The sequence below is a fragment of the Penicillium diatomitis genome (genome assembly GCF_028827545.1).
Source record: "Penicillium diatomitis strain IBT 30728 chromosome Unknown utg000001l_segment0_segment0, whole genome shotgun sequence".
In the NCBI taxonomy this organism is placed as follows: domain Eukaryota; kingdom Fungi; phylum Ascomycota; class Eurotiomycetes; order Eurotiales; family Aspergillaceae; genus Penicillium; species Penicillium diatomitis.
The window spans coordinates 3,257,253-3,284,793 of NW_026623173.1; the positions used below are offsets into that span (position 1 = coordinate 3,257,253).

Sequence of the window (27,541 nt, forward strand, 5' to 3'; positions counted from 1 at the left end):
ACTGTGAAACATACCTGCACCAATTCGCCGGATTCACTCTCCCTCAGGTAGACCACTGAGTAGCGCCGGCCCTCAATGAATGCAGACCTACCTCTTCCGCCTGGATACTGGAACAAAATACCGGTCTTGAATGTTTCATAAGTAGACGAGCTTTCCACCTACTTGTGCATTGAACGCAAAGATAGCTCTGTGTTCCAACCGGGAGCTCCACGGCCTCCTATAGGATCCATGTGTACAGGAGTACTCTGTACGACTCGGATCTTGTTCTTTGAATGGGATCACGAGGAAAAGAGAAGAGCACAGCAAAATGGGCTGAATGACCATGAAGCGTTTTCTGGAGACACAATGAGTCAGGCTTGTTGATATCGTCTAAGAGACATTGAGCAGTCGGGTGTTCTCAATACTTAGTCAACCCAGGAGGAAATGACAGGAATCTAAATAGGCGAATGCTGCGCGCCTCAAGTGAGATCGAAAGAAGACCAAGCAAGTCCACTGAGACTTGCCCCATGTTCTGGTCAGGGGGATAGACACTCCGTTCCGTACAATCTGACAGAGAGTAGTACCCGGTCCGACACTTCTCCACAGAGATATCCGGCAGGGCGTCTTTCTACCTTGTAGTGAGCTTAAGGCAGAGACAAGACGGAAACTTGGAGATATCGTAAACTCTCTCCTCATTGTCACTTGGGAAAGTCTATGTAAGGGCTATAATTTACATAGGAATCCAGCATGGACCAGAACATTCTTTTTTTGATGTGTCGACGTACCAGCCTGATTCACCGATATCGTTTCAAGGGCGTTAAGTTTTATGCGAGGCTTTAGAACTCGGACTGGTCATCACCGGAGATAATGACGTTGTTGATCTGCAACATTGTTAGCATGACTCAGAAGAATGAAAAGGAGCATCGACCTTCTTGCTGGGCGTACCTTGAGAACCATGCGACAGAGCTGAGTAGCCAGCAGCAACTGCTGGCGCTTGCCAATAAGTGGATCGATGGCGAAGTGTTCACGCATGTCTTCGAGTTGAGAATAATTAGTACGTGCAGACACTTCCCTGCGTTGGGCATTGGAATGATGACTTACCATTGCTGCCAGTCAGCATGCAGTCAACACCAAGGCGCGAATTCTTCTCCTTGACCTGGCGAGATTTGATGGAGGCAAGTGTCTCGATGGGGCTCAGACCAGAGTTCTCAGAGAGTGCAAGAGGAACAGCATCGAGGGCGTCGGCAAAGGCACGCATAGCGTACTGTTCAATGCCAGGGCTCTGTGGGGTGAAAGACACCGTCAGCTATGTTGGAGGAATTATAGCACAAGGATCAATCTTTACCTTCACTGCAGCATCCTCTACCGCGATAGAGCAGGCAATTTCGGCAGCACCGCCGCCGTAAACGATGCGGTTGTCGCGGACCAAGTTCCGAACCACGCAAATGGCATCGTGCAATGACCGCTTGGCTTCATCAATGATCTATGGGGAGGTGTCAGTCACACGAATCTGAATGTCATACCGCAGTGACAGATCGTACCATCTTGTTGCTACCACGGATGAAGACAGTGACAGCTCGGCTGTTGGCACATTCCTCAATGACCAGCATCTTCTCTCTCGTAGTACCGAAGGTCATCTCGCGAACACGTCCAGCACTTCCCAACTTCTCGGCAGACAAGTCCTCGAAGCGAGGGACGATACGGCCATTCGTGGCGATTGCGATAAGTTCAATCTCAGGACCGCCGACCCACCGAACAGCTGGGAGCTTGTTCTGGAGAAGCAGGTGGTTAGCCTCGTCATCGAAACCCCACTGACAAATGACCAGGTTGGCACCAGAGTCCTTGAGCTGCTGGATCATCTCAGCGAACTTCTCCTGCTCGTAGTCTTGGAGCTTCTTGAATTCATCAACCGACGTGATGTCAAGCTTGTGCTTGGTCTTGGGTTTCGGAGGCTCGAAGGGACAGGTCAGAATTGCGATTTTGGCGTCCTGAACCTCATCGGGCATCTGAGGATGAGAGAAATCTTTGTCGACGATGACACCTTTGACAAGAAGAGAGTCCTCGAGAGCGCCGCCAACTTTACCATCGACCTTGATCAGTTCGAAATCAACATCCTTGCGCTCGAGGTCGGCCACGGACAGCACAGCGTCAATGGCAATCTGGGCAAATTGATCATGAGACTTGGAAACACTGAAAGACGACGTTAGCAAACCGTTGTTGGCCAGAAAGAACAGGATTTACGACCATACATCTTGCTGCCCAAACTCGTCTTGGCAACCTTGAGCAGGTTGGTGGTATCCTCGCGGGAGAAGGGAAGTTCGTCACTGATCTTGTCAAGCTCTGCAATAGCGATTTCGCAGGCTTGATCGTAACCATCCGCAATGCGGATAGGGTGAATGCCCTTATCAATTAGGTCCGCGGCTTGCTCCAACATGGCAGCAGCCAGAACCACGACACCCGTCGTTCCGTCACCAATTTCCTCGTCTTGTGACTTTGACAGCTCAACCAGTAGTTTTGCCACGTTGTTGGTGATTTCCATCTGCAATCGAACGACCTGTCAGTGTTTTTCCCGTTTCGATATAAAGAATAGGGGTTGAGTCGAACCTGGCCGAGAATTGTAGCGCCGTCGTTTGTGACTGTGATATCGCCGTCGGGGGAGATGAGAATCTTGTCCAAGCCACGAGGGCCCTGAGAAGAGAATTCAGTAATTGGTCATCTCATATTCAGTGGGATAGCGTACCAAGGAAGTCTTGACAATGTTGGCCACCGTTTTGGCAGCGACAATGTGCGCCTTCACAGCCTCTGTACCATGTTGCCTTTTCTTCTTTCCCTGGCTGTTCAAAAACAACTTCCAGTCAGCCTCTCCTACTCTTTATCCCATCATTGCCTATGACCCCAAGTATAGGTGATTCGATCATGTCGGTGAACGTACTCGCGAACGACAATAAACGGACGGCCATTCTCATCCTTCAACACCGAAGCTAACCCAAGAATTTATTCAGTACTGAGGCATGATAGAACCGTAGTCGAAAGCCGCATACCGTTAGAAAGATCAAGTTCTAATATCGTGCAAAACTGTCAGCTGGTGAACATTCTTGGTGGAAGTTCATTGAGGGGCATTCGGGAGATCGGTGGGCTGTACGTACGCATCGCCATGTTGACGGTAGACTTCCCCTTGGTCAAATTACCAACAAGTAGTTGACAAAGGACAAAACCAATAAATATCAATTGCGAGAATAGACAGCACGAACTCTTTTCCTCACAAGCGGCGATGTAGGGGGGGGGGGGGTTTCGAAGCTTCGGGGTTCACAGCAAATTAAATTCTGGGCCCGAAAGCGGTATAGCGTTGATCATTCCGCCTTTCCAGCAGCTCCTCCCTCCTCACGCACGCGCGCGCCTTTGACAGGTCCAATTCCCGCGATTCCAGCTCGCGACATAAGGTTCCCTCACCCAACTTGTGGTGTCGCGAAGTTTCCTCTCACGTCCACACCTATTCAATTGCATCCACTTGAGGCAGCGTCGCCTCTTCACGTCACCCTGTTCTCCAAACTACTCAATCTTGCCTCACCTTTTCGATCTAACATGCCCCGTAAGTAATTGCGCCCACATGCTCTTCGCTTGGGCGGTGACCTGGACGCCGAGATTGACTTCTCTTTACAGCTCCCATTGAGGATATCTCCGACGAGGAGTCCGGCGACATCCCCTTTGATGATAAAAATGGCGCGAAAGAGGATGTGAACGTGAAGGATGACGCCGCAGACGCCGCAGACGAGGAGGAGGAAGAAGAAGAAGAAGAAGAAGAAGAAGAAGAAGAAGAAGAAGAAGAAGAAGAAGAGGATGTGTGAGTATTGTGTATGCTCTAGACATTATCGGATGCGATCCGTCTGACCCAATGCAGCTTCGTTGTCGAGAAAATTCTTGATCACGCGTGGATGGACGACGTAAGTTTTTCTACGTCGGCTCTCTCAGTCCGTTTTGCGAATACACTAACATTGTAATAGGGCTCATTCAAGCTTCACGTGAAGTGGAAAGGCTGGGATAAACCTGAAGACCTGACATGGGAACCAGAATCGTCGTTGAAGTGCGTCCACTCTACAGTCCACCACACTTTTAGTCACAATAGTCGCCAGGACTCCGCTAACAACTCAACTCAGGTCGGGCGCTAAGCAAATCCTGGACGCTTACTACAAAAAGATCGGTGGGCGCCCTCGAAAGAATGCCGCGAAGCCCGCGCCCAAGGCTGGACCCGGCCGCAAGCGCAAGTCTATGAACCACGTCAAGGAACCCTCGGCTTCCGTTGAGCCTGCCGAGTCCAAGCGATCCCGACGAAAGTCATCAGCTCCTGCAGTAGAGGAGTCCAACCCAGAGGCAGCTTCCGAGGAGGAAGAGCATTATTTCTCCTGGACTCCCAAGGTTAAAGATTGGGGTAGCCAGCTTGAGCGAGTCGACACTATTATCAGAGATCAGGAGACCAAGTCACTGTATGCGTTCTTGCTCTGGAAGAACGGACGACGCTCCCGCGTTGCATTGGAAACTTGCTATGATAAGTGCCCCCGTCAAGTAAGAAAAAACAATCTCTTTACGGCTTAAGTCTATTCCCGCAGATGATTCTAACTTTTTTCTCTGTCCAAGATGCTTGAGTTCTACGAAAACCATCTGTAAGTTCACTGCATGATGATTATTTCTGCCATGTGCAACCTAACAATGCTAACTCCTCATTCAGTGTGTTCAAAGAGACGTAAATGCGTCGTTTAACATGGGATTCGTAATGGCCTTCATTATCAAACTATGAACAGTGACTTCGAAGGAGATTCAGACAACATTTCTTCGCAACAGGGCCCGGTGTATTCGGCGTCTCTTCTTCTACCAATTTCAGAGCCAGGCTTGGCAGTGTATCATAGGCATATCAATTCAAAAATTGTTGTATGTCCATTACGATAAATTGATCGTGCAATTGTTGATTCACTACCGTCGCAATCGGTCATGACTGTCCGGAAACTTTATTTGTTGATGGCTGGCACCTACGCTTGATCCCACGCCCACGAGTAAAGATACTTGACAATATTGAGTATTGTAGGTATCTTAATCTTAGAAGATCGTTTTAATCAACCAGGCCTCTTTCTCTTGCCATCTCAAGGTACTCCCAACGTGCCTTGAACAGTCTGTCGCCATGTTTCATGACAACACGCTCAACGTCGTGGGCATCGCGACTCTGGAGGCATCGATCATCTTCCTCAGTCCACACACCTCGCATGTTCTGCGGGACAGAGTTTCCATCGACCAAGATTTGAAGTAACTTTTTCGCCGGTCTGGGTTCCATGCTGGTGTAGCGCAGCGCATTCAAAACGGTTGGGCCGTCTACACCCTTTGCCACCTGTGCGTTCACCCAACTACGGAGATCTGGATACTCTTCAGGGTCGCTGTCATCATCAGCATCTTCGGATCCACTGTCGTCAGATCCAGAATCAGAACTGGTCGGAAAGAATGGTAGATGTTGGAACAGAGGGTCTGCATGCTCCTCAACTTGGTCTTTCGCTGGACGCTTCAAACTTTGGTCTAACGTTGGGACATTCTCGAGAGGTATAGTTTCCTGGACCCCGTTGGGTGCCTGAGCACCTTCAGTTTGCACCTCTTCCTTAGAAGGGGTTCTCGCCAGTTCCTTAGCCTTCAGAGGAGTCTGAGCGGGAGGCGACTGCACGGCAACTGCAGAGCTCGGTGTTGCTTTGTCGGGCCCTTTCCTCGCCTTCTTTGCAGCCCCGGAGGTCTCAAGTGATGAGGTCAAAGGCGGCTCTCGTTTTCTCGCCGAGACTTCTGGTTTTGTTGAAAGTTTTGAGCCTGATTGGTTATTTACTGGCCTTGACGCAGATTTCCCAAGCTCTTTCGAAGTCGCAGCAGCAGGACTTCTACCTGTAGCGAGCGAGCCTGCTTGGGGGGGCTGGGGTGTTGTCACCGGTTTCTTACAACCGGGAACTGCTTCGGGGCCCCCGTACACGAGATCGGGCCTGGGTTCACCGCCACCTGGACGGGGCTTCCCCCGAAGGGTCTTCAGATATCTGCTGCGCCAAGATTGCCATGTATGTTGTGGGAACTTAAGAGGTCATTAAGTCAATTTCAATCAAGCAACAAGAGGCCCACGCAATCGTTGGGAGGCAATACTCACTCGCTCAGCCAGGAGCTTGTAGATGGAAGTTCCATGTGTTGGTGCGCCTGGAGTCTGTTCTAGAGGATAGAGCCAATCGAAGACAATCCGGTCATCCTCTAGGCTGTAACTTCTCTTCGTGCTCTTGGTGGGAATGTTGGAAGCACCAAGTGGTCGAGCTGGAGATGGACCAACTTTGTAAAGCTCAGGATCTTCCAGCTTACCGTTACGAACGGATTTCTCCACGAATTGATACGAAAGTCTGCAGAACAAATCAGTTCCTAGCCCTCATTTCCAAAGGAATTTGGTCGACATACGCATTGGCAGGGTGAGTTTGCGATTTCTTCAAATGATCCACGAGTATTGTGTCCGCGTCCTTTTCTAGTAAGACGACCGTACCTCCATTTTGCTGTACAGATGTCAACGTCGGGAATCCAGTAACGCATCCCAGTTCTAACAGACCTCGATCGTGAGTCTCAGCTGGCTTCGTTGTGGAACAGCATGAGATAAGAAGAATCTGGCCCCACCAAATAAGTTCGGCATACTACATGCAGCTTCGTAACGCCGAAATTACCGGGAAGCTTTGTTTGTCTCTCACTAGTCGCGATACACTTAGTCGAGCACACAGTGGTCTTTGTTACGCGTGATCACGTGTCCCAGTGGCTGGGCTGCAAATGTTTCACGGCGACAGGGAATTTGGAAATTGTAACCGTCAGAAAACCATATTCCGTGGACAAAGTCCTTGTGGTCTGCTGTAGAACGAGTGTCAGGAGAGCTGTGGCATTGAAGATCTTTGGCAGATGAGATGTATCACGACAAGACCAATCTGCAGAGGGACAGCGAAAGAAGCAACATCACGTGATTGACTCTAATGGCAAACGACCGGCACAGTGGCCGACGGCAGTACCATCACCTCCAATGTACGGTTGTATAATCCGCGGCCGGGAGAAGACCATCATGGACTCTTTTCCTCGCTGACATATACTTCAAGCCTCGATACAACTAGTCATCCAGCCAAATCCGCTCCATCTGGAAAGATGGGCTTATTACGGACAGCAGCTCTTGTCGTCCTAGGAATATCGGCATTCGTGTTCGTGGCACTTTTTGGTCGCTTGCCCGTATTCAGGTAAAGTCATTGTGGAGAACCTCCCCTGGAACTAGCTAATATAATCAAGGAAAACACCGATCGCTTTCTTCCATCGGCTACTATGGGTGCATCTACCGGGTGGTATTGCTTGGATCGACTCGCACTTGTTCGGGGGTCGGATAGTTCACGCGTGGAACCGCTCAGGCAGTTATATACTCCACGAGAATCACCCTCTGGTCCTCGTAAGAAATATTCCCAAAAATGATACTTCGAACATGATTCTAAGTCATTCCAGGTGTTTTTCATCGGTCTGCTCGGCATCGGAGAATGTGCTTTTGTACCAGTGGCATGGCCTCGGATTTCCGATGTGCACCGCTTCCTGATGGTAGTGTTGATCACAATGCCCTATGTTCTGATTTATAAGTGTGTGACGACAAAATCATACATTGACTCCGACAACCATGCGCAAGAAATGAAGAGGTATCCTTACGACGGAGCACTATTTCACTCGGGTCATGTTTGCTCGACCTGCAAACGTTTCAAGCCTGCCCGCAGCAAACATTGCAGTTTTTGCCAGGCTTGTATCTCACGACACGACCACCATTGCGTGTGGCTGATGAATTGCGTTGGGGCCAAGAACTACAAGTACTTTCTCTCGCTTCTTCTGGCATTGTCTGTACTCCTCATGTACGGCACGTCACTGGGTCATTCCCTTCTCTTACAAACCATGCACAAAATCATACCTCCGAATGTACAGGAAGCTATGAGGAGTTGGTCTATGTATTTTCACGTCTGGGGCATTGTGATCACCAGGGACCCTAGGATTGGCACTGTCACCTTGTTGATGGTAATGACGGCGCCTCTTGCCATCGCCTTCTTGGTCTATCATACATACTTGATCTGGGCAGGCATGACGACAAACGAGAGTGCCAAATGGGCTGATTGGAAAGAAGATGTCTTGGATGGCTTCGTCTTCAAAGCAGATCGAACTCAAATTGATGGCGCACCCTCCCAGGTCGACTATGGAGACAAGCCATGGCCGGTGCAAAGTAACCAGATCTTGGTGACGGATGATCACCCGCCGCTAGAAGGCTTTGTCTTTGAGGAGGGCGGAAACAGTATCTTCTATCCACAAGAAGCGACATCGGGTTCGATTGACTTGCGTTGGACCATGCTTCGACATGTGGAGGACCTCGACAATATTTACGATCTAGGATTCAAGCGCAACCTTGCGGATGCTCTGGAAATGTCTATCCGATAGTACGAGGCTTGGATGAGATGAAGGTTCTACAATAAGTCAGCTGATTCTGAATAAATCTAACGCGAGATACTCTGAAGGTCTCATTCCGACAGAGAGAAGGGGTCTCTTGTCCGCATTGTCCACCAGATGGATCCCAACGAATCTATTAGCAAGTAGCCGAAGCCCAGCGAAGACAAAAGCTTGAGACGTGCCAAGTGACTGCCAAAAAAGTCTATCGAAGGTTTGAAACCCCCTGCAGCTGTGCATCCTGGTAGGCTTTGGAAGGACATGATAATGTTCCAACGACCGATAGCACGTGAACCCACTGGTGTAGGTCGACAACGGTCGGAATTCATTGGTTGAAGGTACATCTGGGGTGAGGGGCGGTAGTGTGGGCGGTAAGCCCAATTGTCGACAATTCTTCTTTTTCGGCAGCAATACTTTCCTCGACTGATCAATCCATCCTACTTCGATTTGACAATTCCAGCAGCCCCCGCTCTATATCTGAGGCGACTTGCCGCGCAAGATGGCGGAAAATAAGCCGCTATGCACTCCGCCGGAGCTGATGTTGAAGGTCATCCTAGCTGGGACACTTAGCCACTATGAGACGCGGGGCATGATTGACGATAAGCGATTAGAGCATATGCTCGTTGCTGGAAAGCAGATTTTGTATAAGACACATCAAGAAAGTGAAGTTCGGTATGGCAGACATGAACTCAGTGTACTTTCCATGAAGTGGAGCTAATGAAATCATTTTAAAGACACAATCTTGGCATGTCTCCAGATATTTGGGCAGGACTTACAGATGTGCTCACCAAAGCAATTCCGGTCCTCGAATCGCAGTCCTTTGCATGGAAAAGTCCTCGCGCCGCACTCGAACACTCTTCGTCCAATCTGATTGCCTACAATTATTTTTCGCTAGTGAAAGATATAGAAAGGCTCAACGACTTGTGTACCATCGCTCGTAACCTTCTTGCGACCACCAAGAAAGCCCAGAACCTCGCCGCTGAAAAAGGATTTGATCAGCGAGTTCTTGCTCTCATAGATACCTGTGTGCGCGTTACGGCGAGAGGTTTTGACGGCGAAACGAATGCTCGCAATGAAGAGCGCTGGCAAAAAGTCGTTAACCTCTACAAGCGACTTCTCATAACATGTCTCCAGTACCTCCATAATTTCATTATGCACAATGAGCATCGGAAAATGGTCCTGTGGCTCGATCTATTCGGTTACCATTCCACCGCGGACACGAATATAATCCAGCCAAAGGAAGCTCTGGATTCTACGGCTCGGACTGAAGGAGTTGCTCCGATCGTGAAGATCGGAGAGCGGGTCATCAATCCTCCCATCCGAGCGCTCTATGACCAGACTGCGGAAGACCTGCTTCTGGAGACCATCGCCAAGTTTCCGCGTGAGCCGTCAACGATCAAAGAGGAGGCTGCGATGCTTCTGCTCGCGAACATCAAAGACCACATGGAGAAGATTCTTGGACGTGACTTGACCGATATCCAAGAAATGGGTCGTGATCCTGAACAGGTTAAATACATCCGAGCTGCTTTAACTTCGATTCTGGGCGCCAAGGTTGACGGTTGGGCGGATTTACAGGAGAGGGCACGCGAATTGCCTCCTGCTTTGCCAGAGGACGATGAACATGAAACAATGAAGAAGAAGACGATCTTGACAATCGATCGGAGCTTGACCGCGGGCTTCCCCCGGCTGTGCTGGGCGGATTTACCTGAGGTCAACGATTATTCCGTGGACGCAACAGTCACTGAGGACGACACGAGCTTACCTCGATCGTCGCAATCTGCCGCCGAGACACTGCAGGAAGCCAAAGACGAATTAATGGCCCGGTTACAGGAAGCCTCCCAGATTGGAGACGATGGTGCCGACTATGATCGCGGGGATGCCGGGACAGTGAGCGAAGATGATGTTCATAGCTTGGAAGGCCATGCGGATGGGAGTGTGGACGAGGACGAGGAAGAAGAGGATGACATTGACCGTGGCGAGGATGGTGGAGATGTGGATGATGATGAAGACGACGATGATTATCGCGGACGCCCCGGTGATCAACAACGTGGCCTATTGACAGACATCCCTCTTGTCTTAGGACCAGCCGAGATCGAAGCCTTACCTATGATCGTGCAAGCTGGTATTGTTGATAGCTTCGGGCTCAAGGGTGGAGAGAGGAACGGATCACGAAATATGCAGGCTCTTCGCTGTCACATCCTACTGACTCAGGAAACTGGTCGAAATCTGCTGCGTGAACTACTGATCTTCATCGCTGCTTGGGATCTGCCGGACGACGAACTATACTTCAAGATGATGGTCCAAATCATGGAAGCCGTTCTGCGAAATGGGCTCATGTCACACGCCTACTCTGACTTCGGTCAGCCGAAAGACATAATCTCGCCAGCACAGGCCGTGGTCATCAAGATCCTGACTCATATCTTCCGCGCGAAATACTCGCCTGCTTCGGTGACGGGGTCAACACAGGGCAGCGTCCCGAGGATGCCATCGCCCTTGAGCCGTGTGGATGTTTTGACAGTCAGATACATCTTCACCATCTTCCGTGGAAACATCATCCCGGAGACCTGTGCTCTGATTTACCTTCAAGGCCAGATTCGGGCTGACCGTGCTCTGCCAGAAGATTTCCCTCTTAATTTGTGGGACATGGAACGGGTTTACGAGGGCGTGTATCAATTCCTTGAATTCTTTGCGGTGTTGACTGAGAACAATGACTGGAAGAATCTGCTGGTCAAGTGGGAAATTGTCTACGACCTCGTCACCCTCATCAAGGAGTTGGAGGCCAGCATTCCCAAAGGCCAGTTGAGCGCCCTCTCCTTCGGCTCGGTGCCTCCTCCACCTCCACCTCCAGCACGCAGTGCTTCTCCCAATCACTACACGAATTCCAAGCCTGCATCTCCAACACCCGTCGCCGTCGAGCGTCCCTACGATCCAAGTGACCCAGCAGACCCACTTGACAGCCATGCCGGCAGCGTTGACTCGCGACCCGAGTCACCTCCGATCACCGAGGATCCTTCCGAGTTTGAATGGCGGAATCTCAAGAAGCTTGTTGTGCTAGTGCTTTCATCCCTGGTATGGAAGTGCCCCGAAGTGCAGGAGCAGATTCGTCGCTACGGTGGCGTTGAGGCGATTCTGATGTGCACCTCTTTCGACTCCAACAACCCTTATATCAAGGAACACGCTGTAATGTGTTTGAAGTTCCTGCTCGAAGGTAATCGTGAGAACCAACGATTAGTTGAAGAACTCGAGGCCCGCGAAGTGGTCAGGGATGACGGTGGCGTATTGGAACGCAGTGGGTACGAAGCCATGATCGACCAGGCCGGCAAGCTGGCCATTCGCCCCAAGGGTGCATCTGAAGAATCCTCATCGTGAGGCTCTCAAAGCACATAACCTGACCGTGCGCTACCCTGCTTGCCCCATTCGTGTTTCTCATTAGAAAGGGCGTAAACCTGTACAAAAGTCTTTTGTACAGCAGTCCTTTGGACAAATGCAAATGTACCGATATGGACCATCACGCCCTTCCAACTATGCGTAGACGAGCCTCCCGTGCAGGTGGAGTCGTCGGAGTGGTCTTTAAAATGGGTATCTTCATGAATTAAATGATAGCGAAACTCGTTTCTCCAACGAGATCGCGCCAAGGTCTCTCCTCTATAAAAGCAAGTAGGTGACTCTAATGCAACTGATGCCCCGCCCACTGCTTGATCAGCGTTACCACGTACTGTGCGGTACAATCAACCACATTTCCTGCCACCCTCATAACACGACTTAACCATACATGCCATCCCACTCCTCCTCGTCATCCTCTTCAACCAGCTTCTTCCGCTCGGCGTCCTTGTCGCGCAGCTGCTTGGCAAAATCGGTCCGGTCAAGCGGACAGGTGCCCCGCAGGCGAAGCCACGGGCGCACGCATTCGAGATCGAACAGATGTGTAGGGTGGCATGGCAGTCGCACGACAAGCGGGTATTCATCCTCCAAGAAGGGATTGTTGCAGATGGGGCAGACCTGGGACTTGTCCAGGGATGACTTGGGCACACGGTCGAGCACTGTAGTCATGACGGGGGCGCTTCCGTCAGCAGCTGTTCGTTCCCCCACCATCCCAGCTCTCATCGCTTCACAGCCTTGGGCATCGAGACTGCAAGGAACAAAGGCACATTTGTTGAAGTATAAGTGGTTAGGACGGTGAACTTACTATCGCAGAATTCCTCACTGACCCCCTCTACTTCCCTCGGAGGCGTGTCCGCCTCGCTGAGCAAAGTCTGAATCATCTGGGTCAAAAGCTCATCGCCATTTGACCCGTCGCCAGACTGTGCAGCCGTCGTGGAAGCATCCCGGCGCATGACCTCGAACGCTTCTGCCAGTGAGTAGAAGGCGGCGCTCACGTCGCCCGGTACAGGGACGGCATGAGGTCTGTGATCCGGGCCGGGTGTGATTTCGGAGAGCGTTGCGAAGAACGTGGAGAGATCGGGACGGCGGCGACGGGGACCATCGTTGGCGAATGCCGGATCGGTGGTGTCGTGTTCGGCTGGAAGAGGGAGGGGGTGGAATTGGGTCAGTAAATTGACTTGAATGATAGAGGCGGCGAGTGCTTACTTTCGTAAGTCGCCATGGCGCAACGATGAAAGAGTTGGCGTTTCCGGCCGAGGTATAGATAGACTCGAGGCTGATGGAGGGGTTAGGTTGTGGAAGAGTGTGAGCCACACTCTGGTCAGATGGGTGGGCCGAGTGAGCGGTATGTGGTGCCGATCTGGATGGACTCGATAACAAAGGGTATTGAAAATAGCTGTATGTGGTGAAGAAGTTCGAGAGATGTGAACTCGCAGGGCGAGGCGAGGATGAAAGAAGTTGATGATGAACCCGACCAGGTAATGATGGTCTGGAGGCAGCAGAGTGATCGCGCGGCACGGCGGGAGAGCTTTCAGTCCTCGTTGCTGATTGGGCCGCACGCCGCGATTCCGAGAAGCTTCCTTGAAGAGCTGCCAGCAGGGCTTCAACTCCAGATTTACATGGACCGGATCCGACGCCCGACTTGCATGTCTCCGATCAGTCTATCGGGATTGTTTCTCTGGCCTAGCTTGCTCTACCGGTGCGGGATTTCGTTCAATGCTAGCGCACGGGTTTTTTTATTTCTCAACGGTGACATTCGAGGTTCCTCATGCTTGCTGTGCAACTACGTAGTGGTACGTACTACGTAGTACGTACGGTGCGTCGGTAGGTTATACCTAGGCTTGGCGGTGTTACGGAGAGCCTCCGCCACGAAAGAATAGTACAACCCCGTTGAGGTGAAAGGGGAAGATTCCAGTATGTATATTCCAGCGATTTTTCCATGTGCCTTTCGTCAGGGATAGTATCGACTTGGCGACATCAGACCCCTATAGACTATAGGTGAAGCCTGGGCACATGCCAAGCATATCAAGAAATGGCTCCCCATCGCCTGATTCATAGCTCATGCTGCACTTGGTATCCTATTTGGATTTCACGAATCAATTGACTAATGTAGTATCAGTAGACGGGCAATCGCTGGGATCCCCAGCTGCGGCCCGAACCACGTTAGTCCCGGAGATCGAGGGCGCTTAGGTAAGTTTTGTTCCGCGTGAGGAGTCCCGTCGTGCAGCGGCTGCCCCAAAGACCTAACGCCGTCGATGCGCTCTAAAGACCGATCAAACAAGTCACACCTCTCTCCCTCTCAGCCATAGCGGAGCTTGGATGATGTCTTGTATTTCGTAAGCATGGCGGAATTTCACCTTGATGGTTTTGAAACGCCAGTGGGGCCCCAAAGACGAGTGCCCAAGACGAGTTCCCATCTGTGGTCGATGATAGCTTTCAGCTGCTCGGTCTTTGGAACCCTGAGTGTACCCGAGGAGTATCGTCTGTAGAGAAGACTTCGACGGCATTAACACTGTTAGATCCGATAGTAATATCGAGCAGAACGGGCGAGATGATCACTGGAATATAAGAATCATGGACTCTGCTGCCCTAATGACACAAATATCACCATCAGTCTTGACAAAGGCTTCATCAGACATCCATTTTATCTGATACATAATTCTTTGACGAAATCCAGTCTCAGAACAGTGTCCACTGATCTCAATATCATCATGACTGTCGACCAGCGCTCACCCAAAAAACCCACCGTTCGTCGTGCTAATTTGCCGGACCATGCCTTGATCGGAGATGCCGCAAAGCTACCCATCAATGCCACGCAGCCTGTCATCTCGATGAGTCCGCTTGTGCTGCCGGCCCCAGATCGCATCATGGACTTGCACCTTCGTGTATCCGCACCTGTCATAGGAGAGAATCTGCCGATCATCCTCCTTTCCCACGGCCAAGGCCCGTCGAATAACCTTTCCTCACTGAATGGATACGCCCCGATCGCCAACTTCTGGGCCTCACACGGCTTCGTCGTCATCCAGCCCACGCATCTGGGTTCTCGATCTCTCAACCTCACCATCCAAGACGACCCAGAAGCTCCTTGGTTCTTGGAAAGCCGTGTGGCGGACTGCAAGCTCATCATCGACGAGCTGGACCAAATTGAGACACTCTTCCCAAACATCAAAGGCCGTCTGGATCGTGGACGTATTGCTGTGGTTGGCCACTCAGGGGGCGGCCATACAGCAAGCCGACTTCTCGGTGCACGAGGAACCAATCCTTCCCTCAAGTCCTTTGAAAATGCCCGGGAGCCTCGTATCAAAGCCGGGGTGCTTCTTGCAAGCCCCGGGGATGGAAGAAATGGAGACGGCATGGGCCCTGCTGCCCTAAACACCGAATTGATATACCATAGTCATGCCGATATGTCGGCCCCTGCAATGGTAGTGATTGGGGACCAGGATGGGTTTCCATTCTTGACAACTCGTGGCGCTGAGTACCATGCAGACGCGTATCACCATAGTCCAGGCCCCAAGTCGCTCCTCACGGTGAAAGATGGAAAGCACGGGTTGGGAGGGGTATCCGGTTACGACGTCGCGGAGGCCACTGACGATGAAAGTCCCGAGCGGCTCGCCATGGTCCAACGAACGACTTGGGCTTATTTGCGCAGTGCTCTTTATCCGGATGATCAGGCCTGGTCCGAGGCGCGTGCTGCCTTGAAGGCGCTTCCGCATCTGGGGGCGGCCGAGGACAGGGTCTGAGCGAAAGAGATGATCACGTTTCATGCAGCCAGCATTGATGTCGACCGTAATAGGCACATGTATAATTTGTATCGAGTCACGCGGAGAGTGGGTTAATTTGAGATAGAGAAAACATCGCAATGTACTGGCTATCTTCGTGTTTGGCGCACATTGTCGCATGAAACGTGGACTGGGTCGGCAAGTCCGGCTTTTGAGGGCATGGAACGTTGCACGTAGGTCCACAGACTGGCGCACTTTCAAATGATCAGATGTGGAGGTGGGTGATGAAGCTTTCCGAGACTCAAAGATTCGACGACCATGACACTCGCAATTCCCAAAGATAGCGACAGTAGCTGAGCGAGATCATACCATTCCAGTAGGCCACGCAGGCCGAATGGGTTACTCTGCGCAGCCAGAAACTTGCTGTTGAGAAGGCTGTCGTGCAGGTAGCCTGTTCCATACCATGTCACACGGCCTCTGTGCTATGACAAGGATATTCATGCATTAGTGTCAATCCCATCGTGTTCTACCATTGGATTGAAGCGCCTCCCCGCACGATCGAGTCCGGAACTGGAGACCTGGTCAATCTCGAAAACACCTTGATAGATACGCGAAATACGGCAGATCGTTCGTTCTTTGAGGGCAACCAGACACAATCCACAGAAATGAAGGAAGACAACATCCTCTGAGAAGCGAACTGTTCTTTATCGTCCCCGTGTTAGAGGTACTGGTACCTTCCCTCTGAGCCGCCAAAGGCCTGCTAGCGCAGCACCATGTCGCTAGCCCCTCCCTTTGCAGAGCGCACCACCTGCTTGCATCGCTAGGCGAAATGGCGACATATTGCAGATCAACGAAAATGGGGCATGTGTGTGTCCCAGTCATTCTCCTCTTGGTCTAGTGGGGGCCGGTGGTGACTGAAAATGGAGACTAGTAAGTGGTTGTCACTATTTGATCATCATAAGAGCCGAGCCAATACTCACTTCCATTGTTCGCTCATTTCAGAATAAACTCCTTCCTGATTAATTAGCATCAGATTGATCGAGCTACTTTTACAAAATGGAGTTTAGCTCTGGGGACTTCAAATGCAATCCGTCATCATTCCCTGACAATTCTATTCCCGCGTGGCCCTGGAAGCGCAGAAATCTGCTTCAGGACAATGTCCCTATTCCCCCCTTCTCATCCGCTCATGAGAACAATCCTCCACCGGGACCTTCAGACAGTGGCCAAACAGTACCTTCTACACTTGATATCCGAGAGCGTGAAGGTGGCACTACCAACTTCGGGCAATCAAAGCAGTCAAATGAGAGAGTCGAACCATCCATCTCGTTTCCCATTATAGCGGAAACAACTCAGACTCGACGGAAAGAATTACCGATACATCGCATTACTCTATCTCATTCTTCAACGTCACAACCTCTTTTTGGACTTGGCGCGCAGCGATCAGGAAGCGCCATACTTTCCAGGGACGTGGAGAATGGTCAAATTTGGGGGTCACAGTCAAGTCTACCTGACTCGAGTGAGGAGCCCACTACAGCTGCCAGCAAAACAGAGAATTTCAAATCGAGCCAAGGAACACTCTTTGGGAGCTCCCATATATTTTGCGGAGCCAACGAGGCCTGCCCCAAACGAGATCACGGCCTGCCCTTTCAATTCGAGAAGCTGCGAGTATATGGTGAGCTGACCGAAGCTCCTACGAAGCTGACTGTTTATGACTCGGAACACACATTCCCACCTAAGGAGAATGGTGGACCTCTGGCTAATCCAGCAAATGCAGGTTCTGCGACCCATGAGTCCAAACAGAGTCGAGCCGATCAAGACGAGGAAGAGCTAGAAATCCGTGACGATGAATCTGACGCCTCTGCATTGGCAATCGAAGTGAAGCCCGAAGACTACGAGAGTAACGGAGAAGCTCTTGACCCAATTGACGACCCCGAATTTCAAAAGCAATTGAAGCTGGTTACCGATCAACTTAGAAAGCTTTGTCGGAGAATGCAGAGCTGTCAACTGTCGCAAGACTCCGATAGCAAGCTTTCTAGAATTTGCCAAGAGACTCAAAAACTCAGCCTGTTCGAGGACCGGGAAGAACGTATCCTCGGGTTCATCGGCGAGACCGGAGCGGGTCAGTCCTAAGTATACAATGCGACGAGGCAAAGATCAACTAAGCTTACTGTGTTGTAGGCAAAAGCTCTGTTATAAACTCGATATTGGACCAGAGAGGACTGGCGCGCTCGGTATGAGTTGCATCATCCATACATTGACCGGTGATCAGCAATACTAAGAATCTGCAACCAGAGTGGTGCTGGATCAGCATGCACTTCCGTGCCAATGGAGTACCGATACATCGACGACAGCCACCCACACTCCTACACAATTGAAGCCGAGTTCATGAGCGAAACGGAAGTTTCAGAATTGATCGATGAGCTTCTGCGCAGCATCTGGCGAGTTTGCGGTAAGCCCGAACGAAGCTTGATCGGAGATGAAAACTGGGAGCAATACGAAGCAATTGGAAAGAAGTCACATGAGACCCTGGAGGCAATCTTTCACGGCCGGGAAGATTTGACTCTCGAATATCTCTCTCAGCCAGGCAAAGAGAACGAGATACTGAGCGCCTTGAAAGAAGAAGCTTTGCGGGCACTGTCGTCTCGGCTGACAGGCTCTGATTCGTCACAGTTATTATTCGTCGCAGATGACTTAGAAGATTGCAAAGAGCAGCTCGATGTTCTTACAAGTGGTCCAGAAGACAGCAATAGACCTGCTTTATGGCCTTTCATCAAGTTGATTCGGTACGTTGAGCAGACGAACAACAGTGTGAATGAAGTCGGCCTCTAAACTGCAGCTAGTGTCTACATCAATCTTCCGATTCTCAAGCATGGACTAGTGCTTGCGGATCTTCCAGGTAAAATGACCTTCTCCTGCCTGTCATGAGCATATTGTGATGCTGAAGTCTCCCAGGGTTGCGAGACACGAATCATGCCAGAGTACGCGCGACGGAGAAATACCTCGCGGCGAAGTGTGATGAAGTGTTCATCGTTGCAAACATATCCAGATGCGTCTCCAATGAGTCGATTTACGAGATTATGAATAAGTGTGGAAAGATGAAACGCATCAGGATTGTTTGTACAAAGGCAGACGTGAGTATGCTATAGATTGCGCGGAGGTCGTCTTGGTGCTCAATGTCCCACAAATAGGAAATATCACCGGAAGAATCTGCGCGAGGCACCACCCCATTTGCCAAGCAGGTCAAAAAAATGAATGCAAAGATCAAGGAACTGGAGATCAAAGTCGCCCGGGCGGCCCGCGAACGACAGAAAGCCCAGGGTGATGAGATAGCAAAGCTCGCACTTATTGAAGCGATGACAGAGTAAGAGAACCTCTCGTGGACGGGCTTTGAAAAAAGTAAACTGACTAGTTCACTCTACAGAGATGAGGTGCACCAGCGTCGCTATGAGTGCGTGCATATCACTGTCCTAACAAAGGGGGCTTGTACTAATGGCAGATAATAGACGTCTGGCATCCCTGATGAAGGAGCGAAATGAGTCCGTGACTAGAGATCTCATCAAGGCCATTGAAAAAAGAGAGAATGACCGAGATCAGGCAATCATTGTGTTTTGTGTTGGCAATGAAATTTACTCAAGCCCTCCCACCCGATTAACTGATGATCACAGGGCATTGAGTGGAGTGAAGGAACTGCAGGTATACTGTCGTTCAGTGCCTGCGGAGGCGAGAATGTTGTCTGCAGCGGCATACATCAAGAATGAGGTGCCGGCACTTGTGCGCTCTCTTCAGCACTGGTGCCTTGCAGGCCGATATCCGGAGTCGTCCGCGGGGGCCGATGAACTCAGAGAGATTGTTGATCAGAGCGAAATATCTCTCCGCGAGGTATGTAAGCTATTAGACTCGGTTCTGGAACCCGCTTTTGGTCTGATAAGCTGACATCCATGGCAGAGCTTTACTTTCGGTCAAGGCTGTGTCAGTGAGATTCACAAAATGACTGTTGCGGCATTCGAGGGAACAGTAATGCTCAATCTTAGTGAGTAAGCCTCAAAATGAGATCCTCCATTCTTCGTGAGCAAATCTGAAGATCAATGTAGATCCTCTGAGAATGAAGTGGATGATGGGGAAGTTCCTCAATACCAGCAGTGTATGGAAAAATGTGTGTTGTCCCTATGTCAGTTTCCAAAGTAGCAGACAGATGTTGACGGAAACATCGCTAGTGGCATCACTCAACCTATGCCGCATTTTGTCGCCGGCATGGAACTCATGCAACAAGGGCCGCAGGGTCAGCTTGCTGGAACGATGAACTAATGCAGCAAGTGCGACCCGAACTTGGCGTCTATTGGGAAAGGCTGGAATCGCAGCTGTATGCCAAAAAGGATTCCCTCCAGCAAGCCTTGTCCAAACTCTTCGAAGGAATTTTCGCACAGATACAGGGTATAGTTTATTTCCTACACTAAAAGACTTCTTCGACATAGGCTGGTAGAAGCCCATCCCGCTCATGCTAACAGTTTGAACTTCAGTGTTCACCCAGGTTGCACCAGGTGCAGTTTCTAATCTCCTTTGTACACTGGGGTGTCGACAAATGAATATTTATCGGAAATTCGAACGCTATTTTGATCAGATCTTCCGGGTCATCCGGTGAGTAAGACTGCTTTCGTAAGCAATGCGATCTCATAAAAACGCTAACACTGGGATCTCAAGTGACCTGAAGCAGCATACACTTTATGGCCACAACCACAGCTCTCTCATAGCAGATCTGATGCGTGCTGCATACAATCAATGTAATATGGAATCAGGTTTGTGGCCACCATATACAGCAGCAGGAGGTTTGGCTGTGCGCTGATACCGGACTCTTTTGCTAACCGGGGGTTTCTAACTCAAAGGAGAAGGAAGTGACAGCAGACGCAAACGCATCATGTATCGTCATCTGTCAAACAATGATCTTTACGAAAGATACGCGAGCAGTGTTCGTGATACATACTTGCATGCTGTCAACGAACCTTTGGCTACGCTGAATGTTGAACTGTCGGAGCAAGTACAGCGACTTGCGGATGACATCAACTCTGTGATACTACCCACTGGTGAAACTCCAGAGACCGAGAGGGATTCCGAGGTGACTATCCGCTTGGAGCGAAGACTGCCTAAGGTTGAAGAATATTTGGGCCTTGCGACTGAAGCTGTTTCACGACTCGGCTTTTGAATGTGTTTACTTTATCGTTATTCAATCCATCCATCTCTTATTCTTGACCGGAAGTTTCCCTGTGCTCACTCGAGCTGAGCTTCTTCATATAAATCGGTAGATGCCACTGTAAAAGGAAATTGACGGCGGTTAACGGGCAGTGGCCGTGAGCTGGGAGACCTCCTGACGAACTAATTTAAATCTTCCCATAGGGCTCACAGCAGTATTTCTGACTCCATGCAATCAACCGACTACCTTACTTTCCAATATCTCGTACGTCACGTCGAGTCTCCGATCTCTACGCACATAAAAGTAGAACCACAACAATCAAAATAAACGCATTCCTTAGTTTAACTCTCTTACGGATCCAAACTCGAGCTTCGAAATGAAAGCAGCTCACTCAGATGATGAAGGGGTCGGCGAGACCCATTTTCGAGAGTCCGAAGACTTGTTCTCTCGAACTACAGAACTCTTGCTGGCCCTGGACGGCGAGACAAGACTTGGCGCGTGGTACTGGGAGGACTTCGAGGATGAAGGCGAGGAAGAAGAGAACGTCCCGGTCAGCCCCAGGAAAAGACAGAGGTTTCTCGAGCATCCCAGCTCCCTTCGAGGGAAGTACGACAGCAAGCAGCAACGTACGTGCCAGTCACGATCTCAGACTCCCGCAGACCCATTCTCTCAGGAAAGTCAGGCGGATGATGAGGACGAAGTTGGCAATCATTTGATAGACAGTCTGAACTGCCAGAAAAACTTGAAAGCCGTCACGACACAGCTTCAAGATTTACGGCAGACGATTGACGGCTGTTCGCGTTCTCAAGACACGCAATCAAAGATACATCTTCTTGCTCAAGAGACTAAGAAGCTGGGAGATTTCCAAGATCGAGAGGAACGTATTGTTGGCTTGATTGGGGACACTGGAGCGGGTAAGAGCCTGGAGAATTCATGGGTCTTGACCACTCCATGATGTGCTGACTCGTTTTAGGCAAGAGTTCTCTGATCAACTCGATTATGGGTCAAAGGGGGCTCGCACGCTCGGTATGATTATGGTTTCACCCATGGAGTATCGGTAGTAGGAGTTGTCAGGTTTTCATGAGCTAATCATGGGCTGACCTTTGAATTTGCGTCCAGAGCGGAGCTGGAGCGGCTTGTACATCCGTACCGATGGAATATAGATACCTGGACGACAAGCACCCGACTCCTTACACCATTGAGACCGACTTCATGAGTGAAGAAGAGGTCGCTGAGCTCCTGGAAGAACTACTACGCAGCATCCGACGCGCATATAACACAACAGATCGTACTGTGCTTGCGGAAGAGGACTGGAGTGAATATGAAACAATTGGAGAGAGATCGTATGATACCTTACAGGCTATATTCAGGTCTCGCAAGGAGTATGACTTGGACTACTTTTTGCAGCCAAACAAGGAGCTGGACATCTTGGAGGAACTGAAACAGACCGCTCTTGAAAGTCTTTCTTTTGGGTCAAAAGGGGAAAGTTCGTTGCACCATTCCGTTGTTGCTAAAGACCTAGAAGCCTGCAAGATCGAGTTGGATCATCTCACAAGCGATCCGGAAGACCTCAATGCACCGGTTCTATGGCCTTTCATCAAGCTTGTTCGGTAAGTTGAGATATGGCCCCTTTGACGCTCATCGACGGTGGTATGGTCAGTATACAGAATTGCTGATAGATGCTATAGTATTTTCCTTCACCTACCATTACTTGAGCATGGCCTGGTGCTTGCGGACTTACCAGGTGACCAGTCTCCCATGTTTCCCACTCTTGGGTTGATTTGTTGTGCTAAAACGTGCTAGGCCTGCGCGATACGAATCACGCAAGAGTACGAGCTACTGAAAAGTACCTTGCGCACACGTGTGACGAGGTCTTTATTGTGACTCCAATAGCGCGCTGTGTTTCGAATGAGTCGATTTACGAGATCATCAAAAAGTGCGGACAAACAAAGCAGATCCGCATTGTCTGTACGCGGGCAGATGTGAGTGTGTGTCAACGTCGCGCTGAGACATACTCTAATATTCAATGCGCAGGAGATTTCCCCAGACGAGCTGGCTCGTGGAAAAAGCCCCTTCGCCGAACGGATTAGAAAGATCAACGCTGAAATTGAATATCTCGAGACTCGGACACATGAAATTGGGCGCGAGAGGAGGACTGCTCGGGGAAACGCGATGGCCGGACTTGCCATGATGGAAGCGATGAACGAGTACGCATGTTGTTTCCTCATCTGTACCTTTGTGAATATCAACTGACACTGTGACAGTGATCAAATCTACACACTTCAATTCAAGTGAGTATGCACGAACAATTCATCTTGATGGACCCTTGTGTGCATGAGTTCTCCCGCGAGTTCTAACCAGCGATAAAAAAGACGGAAAGCCATTTTGATGAGCAATCGCAACGAATCAGTAAAGAGGGAGCTTCGTGACGCAATCCAGAAACGAGAGAATCGCGAAACTCAAACGATTCGTATATTTTGTATTGGAAATGAGCTTTACAGAAATCCACCATCGAAACTTGCCAAGAAATACAGAGATTTGAGCGGAGTTGGTGAGCTGCAGACATACTGTCGAGGAATACCTGCAGAAGCTCGAACGGTTTCCGCCGTGGCTTACATTCAGCATGAAGTGCCCGCGCTGGTTCATTCGATTCATCAATGAATGCTGATGGGCCATGAGTCTGTCGAGGCTGAAGAAGCTGAGAAGCTACAAGCGGTGCTTCAAACTGCAGAAGGCTCTTTGCGACAGGTATATTTGAGCGCAACGGCTCAGTCACTGATTTCTCCATAGGTACTCGGTGGTAGTGCTGACATTTTCAAGGCGCTTCTCTCGCCCTCGGGATTGTTGATCGCTGTTCAAAAGGAGGCACTGCCGACTTTTGAGAACCTTGTCATCGAGCATCTTCGTGAGTCAACTCTCCTGGCCATGCGGTGAATCATCATTGTCAAGCAGAACCTAACCGGAGCCATAGGCTCTCATGTAGACAAACTAATGATGACAGAGTTCATCACAGTGAGTGAAAAGTGGAGAGGAGTAAGTCGTCTCATGCGATAGAACATAATTCTGAGAAGTTGCTGCAAGTGGCTAATGTACCACAAAGTGGCACTGGACAAGCTATGCCGCCCTTTGCAGAAAATATGGAACTCATACGACCAGAAAAAGGGGTTATTCCTGCTGGAATGACCAGCTCAAGGAACAAGTGCGGTCATGGCTCGATCCCCGTTGGGACATGGTGGATGAATGGCTCTTGGCTCACAAGTTACGCATGAGCAAGAGTATCACCGGTCTCTTTGAGAATTTCTCGACTAGAATCAAAGGTACATTGAGCCTCGCACTGAGAGACTGGACAGAGGTACTGTTCTTGACTCACTCTGGTTCTCTTGTTACAGCTCATCGTCACGCAGCTCCAGATGTCATTGAAAATCTGATTCTTGCCTTGCGGCACCGGGGAGAGAATATGCAGCAGGCCCTATCGCATTGCATGTCCGAGTTTCAACAGAAAGTCAAGTATGTCGAGAAACTTTGCAACTCTTCTCCGAATCCAATTTTGATTGATATCTGGCTAGACTAGCGAGGCAACATACCCTTGATGGCCACAATCACAGTGCCTTGATCGCAGATCTGATGCGTCAGGTGTACAACGCATGCAGCAGAGAGTCAGGTTCGTATGGAATGTATTCCAGCCTACAAGGCCGGCGGGCATGGTGAGTGCCAGCCAAGCAACTTCACTGCGCTGACTTCTCCCGCCGGGGGATTTAGGAGTAGGCAGCGACAGAAGACGGAAAGAAGCCATGCAACGCCATCTATCCGACCAAGATTTCTACGCCAAGTATCTTGAGTCCACCAAGTCTTTCTACCAGAACACAATCAAAGCCTCCATGGTGACTGTCAAGAAGGAGTTAGAGGGTCAGATTGACTTGATCGCGGGGGACTTTGCCGGCGTGACCATGTCAAGTGAAGAGACACCCGAGCCGGAAGCAGAGCCGGAACTGGCGAAGGAGCTGGCGAAAAAGATTCCACTCCTTCAGGAGTCACTGGATCGTGCTTCAAAGTCGCTGCAGCTGACAAGCAGTTGAAAGTTCAGATTGTGTCGGAGTGTTCACTCGGCTTGACATTTTCCTACGACGCTTGATGAGGGGAAGGAAAAGTGCCGGGGGTATTCCGATGTCCTGAAAATTCACGAAGAATTGAGGACAAGTTTGAATTCGGGAAGGAGAGATCAGTGCTTGGAGTTCCCGTGAAGAGATCTCCAGGGAACCCAGTCTCTTAGCGAGCAGTTGGTGACGAACGGGAGCAGTGGGCAAATTTGGGGATGCACGAGTCTGGGCCGCGGCTGATGAGTATCTAAGTCGGCTCAAATGTCCAAGACGTGCTTCATGGAAGCCCGTCTAGTGAGAACAATTACCCAAGAATGATTGCAATCAGACATTGACATTGATCACATGGTCTGTAGAGAAACTCTGCAAAGTAACAAGAAACAGGTAATGAGGTCAATTTTGAAGCACATATTGATACAGAAGCAGCTGCACCCACTGTTCCATGGGATAACTGTTACAGGTTGATACATTGTAGAAGAGCCCTAGGTCACCAGGCACTCGACGTCCGTCCGTCAGGAGGTTTGATTAGTTAACCTTACCTGAGTTATTAGTAAGTTACATCAGATACTAGTCAACTAACTAGTCAAAAACATAGATCTTACCTGGAACTGAGCATCGCGATATATTGACAATTGAATCTCTGCTGATATCAACCTGTCCCTGCGGGATGTACGACTGTGGCCCTGGATCACTCCAGATTTGGACATCATGCATATACTTATGGGTGAGTGTGTCCGTTTTGGACTTGTTCTCATCTTTGCCATCTTAAGAAGTCCTTGACATTTCCGAGAAGAAGCTGTCATGAATCCAAGCATGAGAATCAGACGGCAACGTCTCTATGATCAAACAGGATGACGCGGCTCGGGCTCGGGAGACATCACTTACCTTCGCCAAGGCTCCCCGAATCCCACTAATGATGGGATTCTGATTGCGCGGAGTACTAAACTGGAAGTGCATCATAACTACTGCAGAGTGCATACTGTCAGTGTCGACTCTGCAATCGAGATGTCGAGATTTCAGAGCCTCGGTTTAGGTATGAGTGTCAAAAAAGGAATATATCTTCTGGACAGTACACGAAAGAGCTCGGATTACGCTCTCTTCACCACAACCCTTGCAATTTCTATCCGTGGTATCATCAGATCATGAAGTCTTCCACTGCCCGAGGTGGAGAGCCCCAGACTCTGCCGTGGCGACTGGCGAGAGTCCAGGCCCATTTGTTTGTCCCGCGCAAAGACAAAGCTCCACGATCAAAGTAAAAATAGCGGGCGTGACGCAGCATCCCCATTGAAAAGTGGCCCATCATACATTGTCGATCAAAAAGAGGCGGCTGTGTTTTGAGTTCATTGGGAGAAGATCTGACCCATGGGAACACGTCCAATAGGTTAATTGATGTACTGTAAGTCAATTACTAACTGACTACGGCCGTTGGGTATGTTACCGACCTGATAATCCATTAGTCCATGAGCTTTAGCTAGAGAAAGCAAGTTATACTCTCCGGCCTGTTGATGTTCCCACGCTTGTTTTTGTTTACCTCCTTCATTCATCTTTCTTCAGGCCTCGACACCTAAAATCAACCTACATCCATTTTTCCTACCCGGCAATTGGATCCATCCGTCTCCTTGCCAGTCTTTCACTGCAGGCAGACAGACATTAGCGAGTGCCCCGAAAACTGAACACTGTGTACACTGCACAGTTGTCATCATATACAATCATTGACGTCCACGATGAGGTCGCGAACATCAGTCAAGCCGTCCGATTATCCACCTCTGCCATTCCATGGCATTCGCTCCATCATCTTCCTCTCCGCTCTTGTGGTCGCGATCATCCTCGCCATATTTATCTACCATCTTCGCGCCGATGGCTTCAAGCTTCCCTATGTCTATCTCGTCGTACGTCAACTCCTCATACCTATCCGTGGTCCATCCCGCTCTCCCCTCCTCCTCATCACTCAAACCTGATGCCATGCAAACCAACCATGCAAAGCACAAACTAACAAGCCTTCTTCCAAACACAACACAGCTCCTCCTCTCCTCCGTCCTGTCCCTCATCACAATCACCACCACCGCCCTCGTCAACTGCACCTGTCGCCTCTCCCCCAAACTCTCCCTCTTCACCAACATCCTCCCCCTAATCATCTGGCTCGTCGCCCTTGGCCTCCTCGCCTACAGCATGTCCGGCACCATCCTAACCGCCTGCACCACCGAATACTGGGCCACCGCGACCGGCATCTCCGTCTGCCGCACCTACAAGGCGCTCTTCGCCTTCACCGTGCTCACCACCCTGGGCCATATGCTCGCGATTGTGCTGGACGTCGTGGTGCGGCGTCGGCAGACTCGTCTGGGCGCGTATGATCCAATGACCAGTTCGGCCGCGCTCGGGGAGGATCCGTGGGATGTCAAGTTGGCGGAGAGGAGGGATTCGGTGGCTGGAGGGGGAGGAGCAGGAGGGGCGCATTACAATGATGTCCCTATGTATGCGAGAGGGAGGGGAGCGGTTGACGATCATAGGGGCGCTGGCGCTGGTGCTGGGGCGCCAGGGGTGCGGTTCCAAAGTGGTTATCAGCATCCTGCGGAGCGGACCGGGTATGATCCGGCGGCTTATCGTTGAGATGTGAAATTTTGCCAGGGCAAATGCTGTCTCTTCTGAGGTTGAGATGGTGTGTTGTTGGGAGTCGGTGGTCATGCGGA

General features: G+C 50.3%; 10 protein-coding genes across 10 annotated transcripts; 7 read left to right on the forward strand and 3 right to left on the reverse strand.

The window, feature by feature from the left end:
• Window positions 1-815: 815 nt before the first annotated feature.
• Window positions 816-3,135, reverse strand: N7539_000907 (chaperonin-containing T-complex subunit CCT5; the record flags this gene model as incomplete). Its single annotated transcript, XM_056930511.1, has 11 exons — window positions 816-860; window positions 925-1,013; window positions 1,081-1,261; window positions 1,325-1,462; window positions 1,521-2,169; window positions 2,229-2,518; window positions 2,584-2,667; window positions 2,720-2,813; window positions 2,912-2,960; window positions 3,021-3,038; window positions 3,126-3,135. The coding sequence occupies 11 exons, from the start codon at window positions 3,133-3,135 to the stop codon at window positions 816-818; spliced, it is 1,647 nt and encodes a 548-aa protein (XP_056794804.1).
• A 426-nt stretch (window positions 3,136-3,561) lies between these two features.
• N7539_000908 (uncharacterized protein) lies at window positions 3,562-4,721 on the forward strand (the record flags this gene model as incomplete). The annotated part of the gene is made up of 7 exons (XM_056930512.1): window positions 3,562-3,568; window positions 3,640-3,820; window positions 3,878-3,920; window positions 3,981-4,060; window positions 4,134-4,539; window positions 4,612-4,637; window positions 4,703-4,721. 7 exons carry the CDS (start codon window positions 3,562-3,564, stop codon window positions 4,719-4,721), a joined length of 762 nt encoding a protein of 253 aa, XP_056794805.1.
• Window positions 4,722-5,080: 359 nt separating this feature from the next.
• N7539_000909 (putative transcription factor Rap1) lies at window positions 5,081-6,661 on the reverse strand (the record flags this gene model as incomplete). The annotated part of the gene is made up of 4 exons (XM_056930513.1): window positions 5,081-6,067; window positions 6,140-6,380; window positions 6,436-6,527; window positions 6,581-6,661. 4 exons carry the CDS (start codon window positions 6,659-6,661, stop codon window positions 5,081-5,083), a joined length of 1,401 nt encoding a protein of 466 aa, XP_056794806.1.
• Window positions 6,662-7,155: 494 nt separating this feature from the next.
• On the forward strand, window positions 7,156-7,588 carry N7539_000910 (uncharacterized protein; the record flags this gene model as incomplete). Its single annotated transcript, XM_056930514.1, has 2 exons — window positions 7,156-7,244; window positions 7,294-7,588. The coding sequence occupies 2 exons, from the start codon at window positions 7,156-7,158 to the stop codon at window positions 7,586-7,588; spliced, it is 384 nt and encodes a 127-aa protein (XP_056794807.1).
• Window positions 7,589-7,605: 17 nt separating this feature from the next.
• N7539_000911 (uncharacterized protein) lies at window positions 7,606-11,841 on the forward strand (the record flags this gene model as incomplete). Its single annotated transcript, XM_056930515.1, has 3 exons — window positions 7,606-8,465; window positions 9,043-9,144; window positions 9,207-11,841. The coding sequence occupies 3 exons, from the start codon at window positions 7,606-7,608 to the stop codon at window positions 11,839-11,841; spliced, it is 3,597 nt and encodes a 1,198-aa protein (XP_056794808.1).
• Window positions 11,842-12,234: 393 nt separating this feature from the next.
• On the reverse strand, window positions 12,235-13,075 carry N7539_000912 (uncharacterized protein; the record flags this gene model as incomplete). The annotated part of the gene is made up of 3 exons (XM_056930516.1): window positions 12,235-12,545; window positions 12,659-12,991; window positions 13,060-13,075. The coding sequence occupies 3 exons, from the start codon at window positions 13,073-13,075 to the stop codon at window positions 12,235-12,237; spliced, it is 660 nt and encodes a 219-aa protein (XP_056794809.1).
• A 1,489-nt stretch (window positions 13,076-14,564) lies between these two features.
• Window positions 14,565-15,593, forward strand: N7539_000913 (PAF acetylhydrolase family protein; the record flags this gene model as incomplete). Its single annotated transcript, XM_056930517.1, has 1 exon — window positions 14,565-15,593. One exon carries the CDS (start codon window positions 14,565-14,567, stop codon window positions 15,591-15,593), a length of 1,029 nt encoding a protein of 342 aa, XP_056794810.1.
• Window positions 15,594-16,628: 1,035 nt separating this feature from the next.
• Window positions 16,629-20,769, forward strand: N7539_000914 (uncharacterized protein; the record flags this gene model as incomplete). The annotated part of the gene is made up of 13 exons (XM_056930518.1): window positions 16,629-17,691; window positions 17,751-17,803; window positions 17,865-18,355; window positions 18,413-18,468; window positions 18,525-18,703; window positions 18,761-18,933; window positions 18,994-19,020; window positions 19,076-19,451; window positions 19,518-19,602; window positions 19,887-20,003; window positions 20,090-20,207; window positions 20,271-20,365; window positions 20,453-20,769. 13 exons carry the CDS (start codon window positions 16,629-16,631, stop codon window positions 20,767-20,769), a joined length of 3,150 nt encoding a protein of 1,049 aa, XP_056794811.1.
• A 364-nt stretch (window positions 20,770-21,133) lies between these two features.
• Window positions 21,134-24,833, forward strand: N7539_000915 (uncharacterized protein; the record flags this gene model as incomplete). The annotated part of the gene is made up of 14 exons (XM_056930519.1): window positions 21,134-21,671; window positions 21,731-21,783; window positions 21,877-22,367; window positions 22,446-22,501; window positions 22,561-22,739; window positions 22,792-22,964; window positions 23,022-23,048; window positions 23,130-23,397; window positions 23,548-23,662; window positions 23,729-23,790; window positions 23,858-24,074; window positions 24,147-24,264; window positions 24,324-24,418; window positions 24,517-24,833. The coding sequence occupies 14 exons, from the start codon at window positions 21,134-21,136 to the stop codon at window positions 24,831-24,833; spliced, it is 2,709 nt and encodes a 902-aa protein (XP_056794812.1).
• Window positions 24,834-26,578: 1,745 nt separating this feature from the next.
• N7539_000916 (uncharacterized protein) lies at window positions 26,579-27,461 on the forward strand (the record flags this gene model as incomplete). Its single annotated transcript, XM_056930520.1, has 2 exons — window positions 26,579-26,743; window positions 26,874-27,461. 2 exons carry the CDS (start codon window positions 26,579-26,581, stop codon window positions 27,459-27,461), a joined length of 753 nt encoding a protein of 250 aa, XP_056794813.1.
• Between the last annotated feature and the right edge of the window lie 80 nt (window positions 27,462-27,541).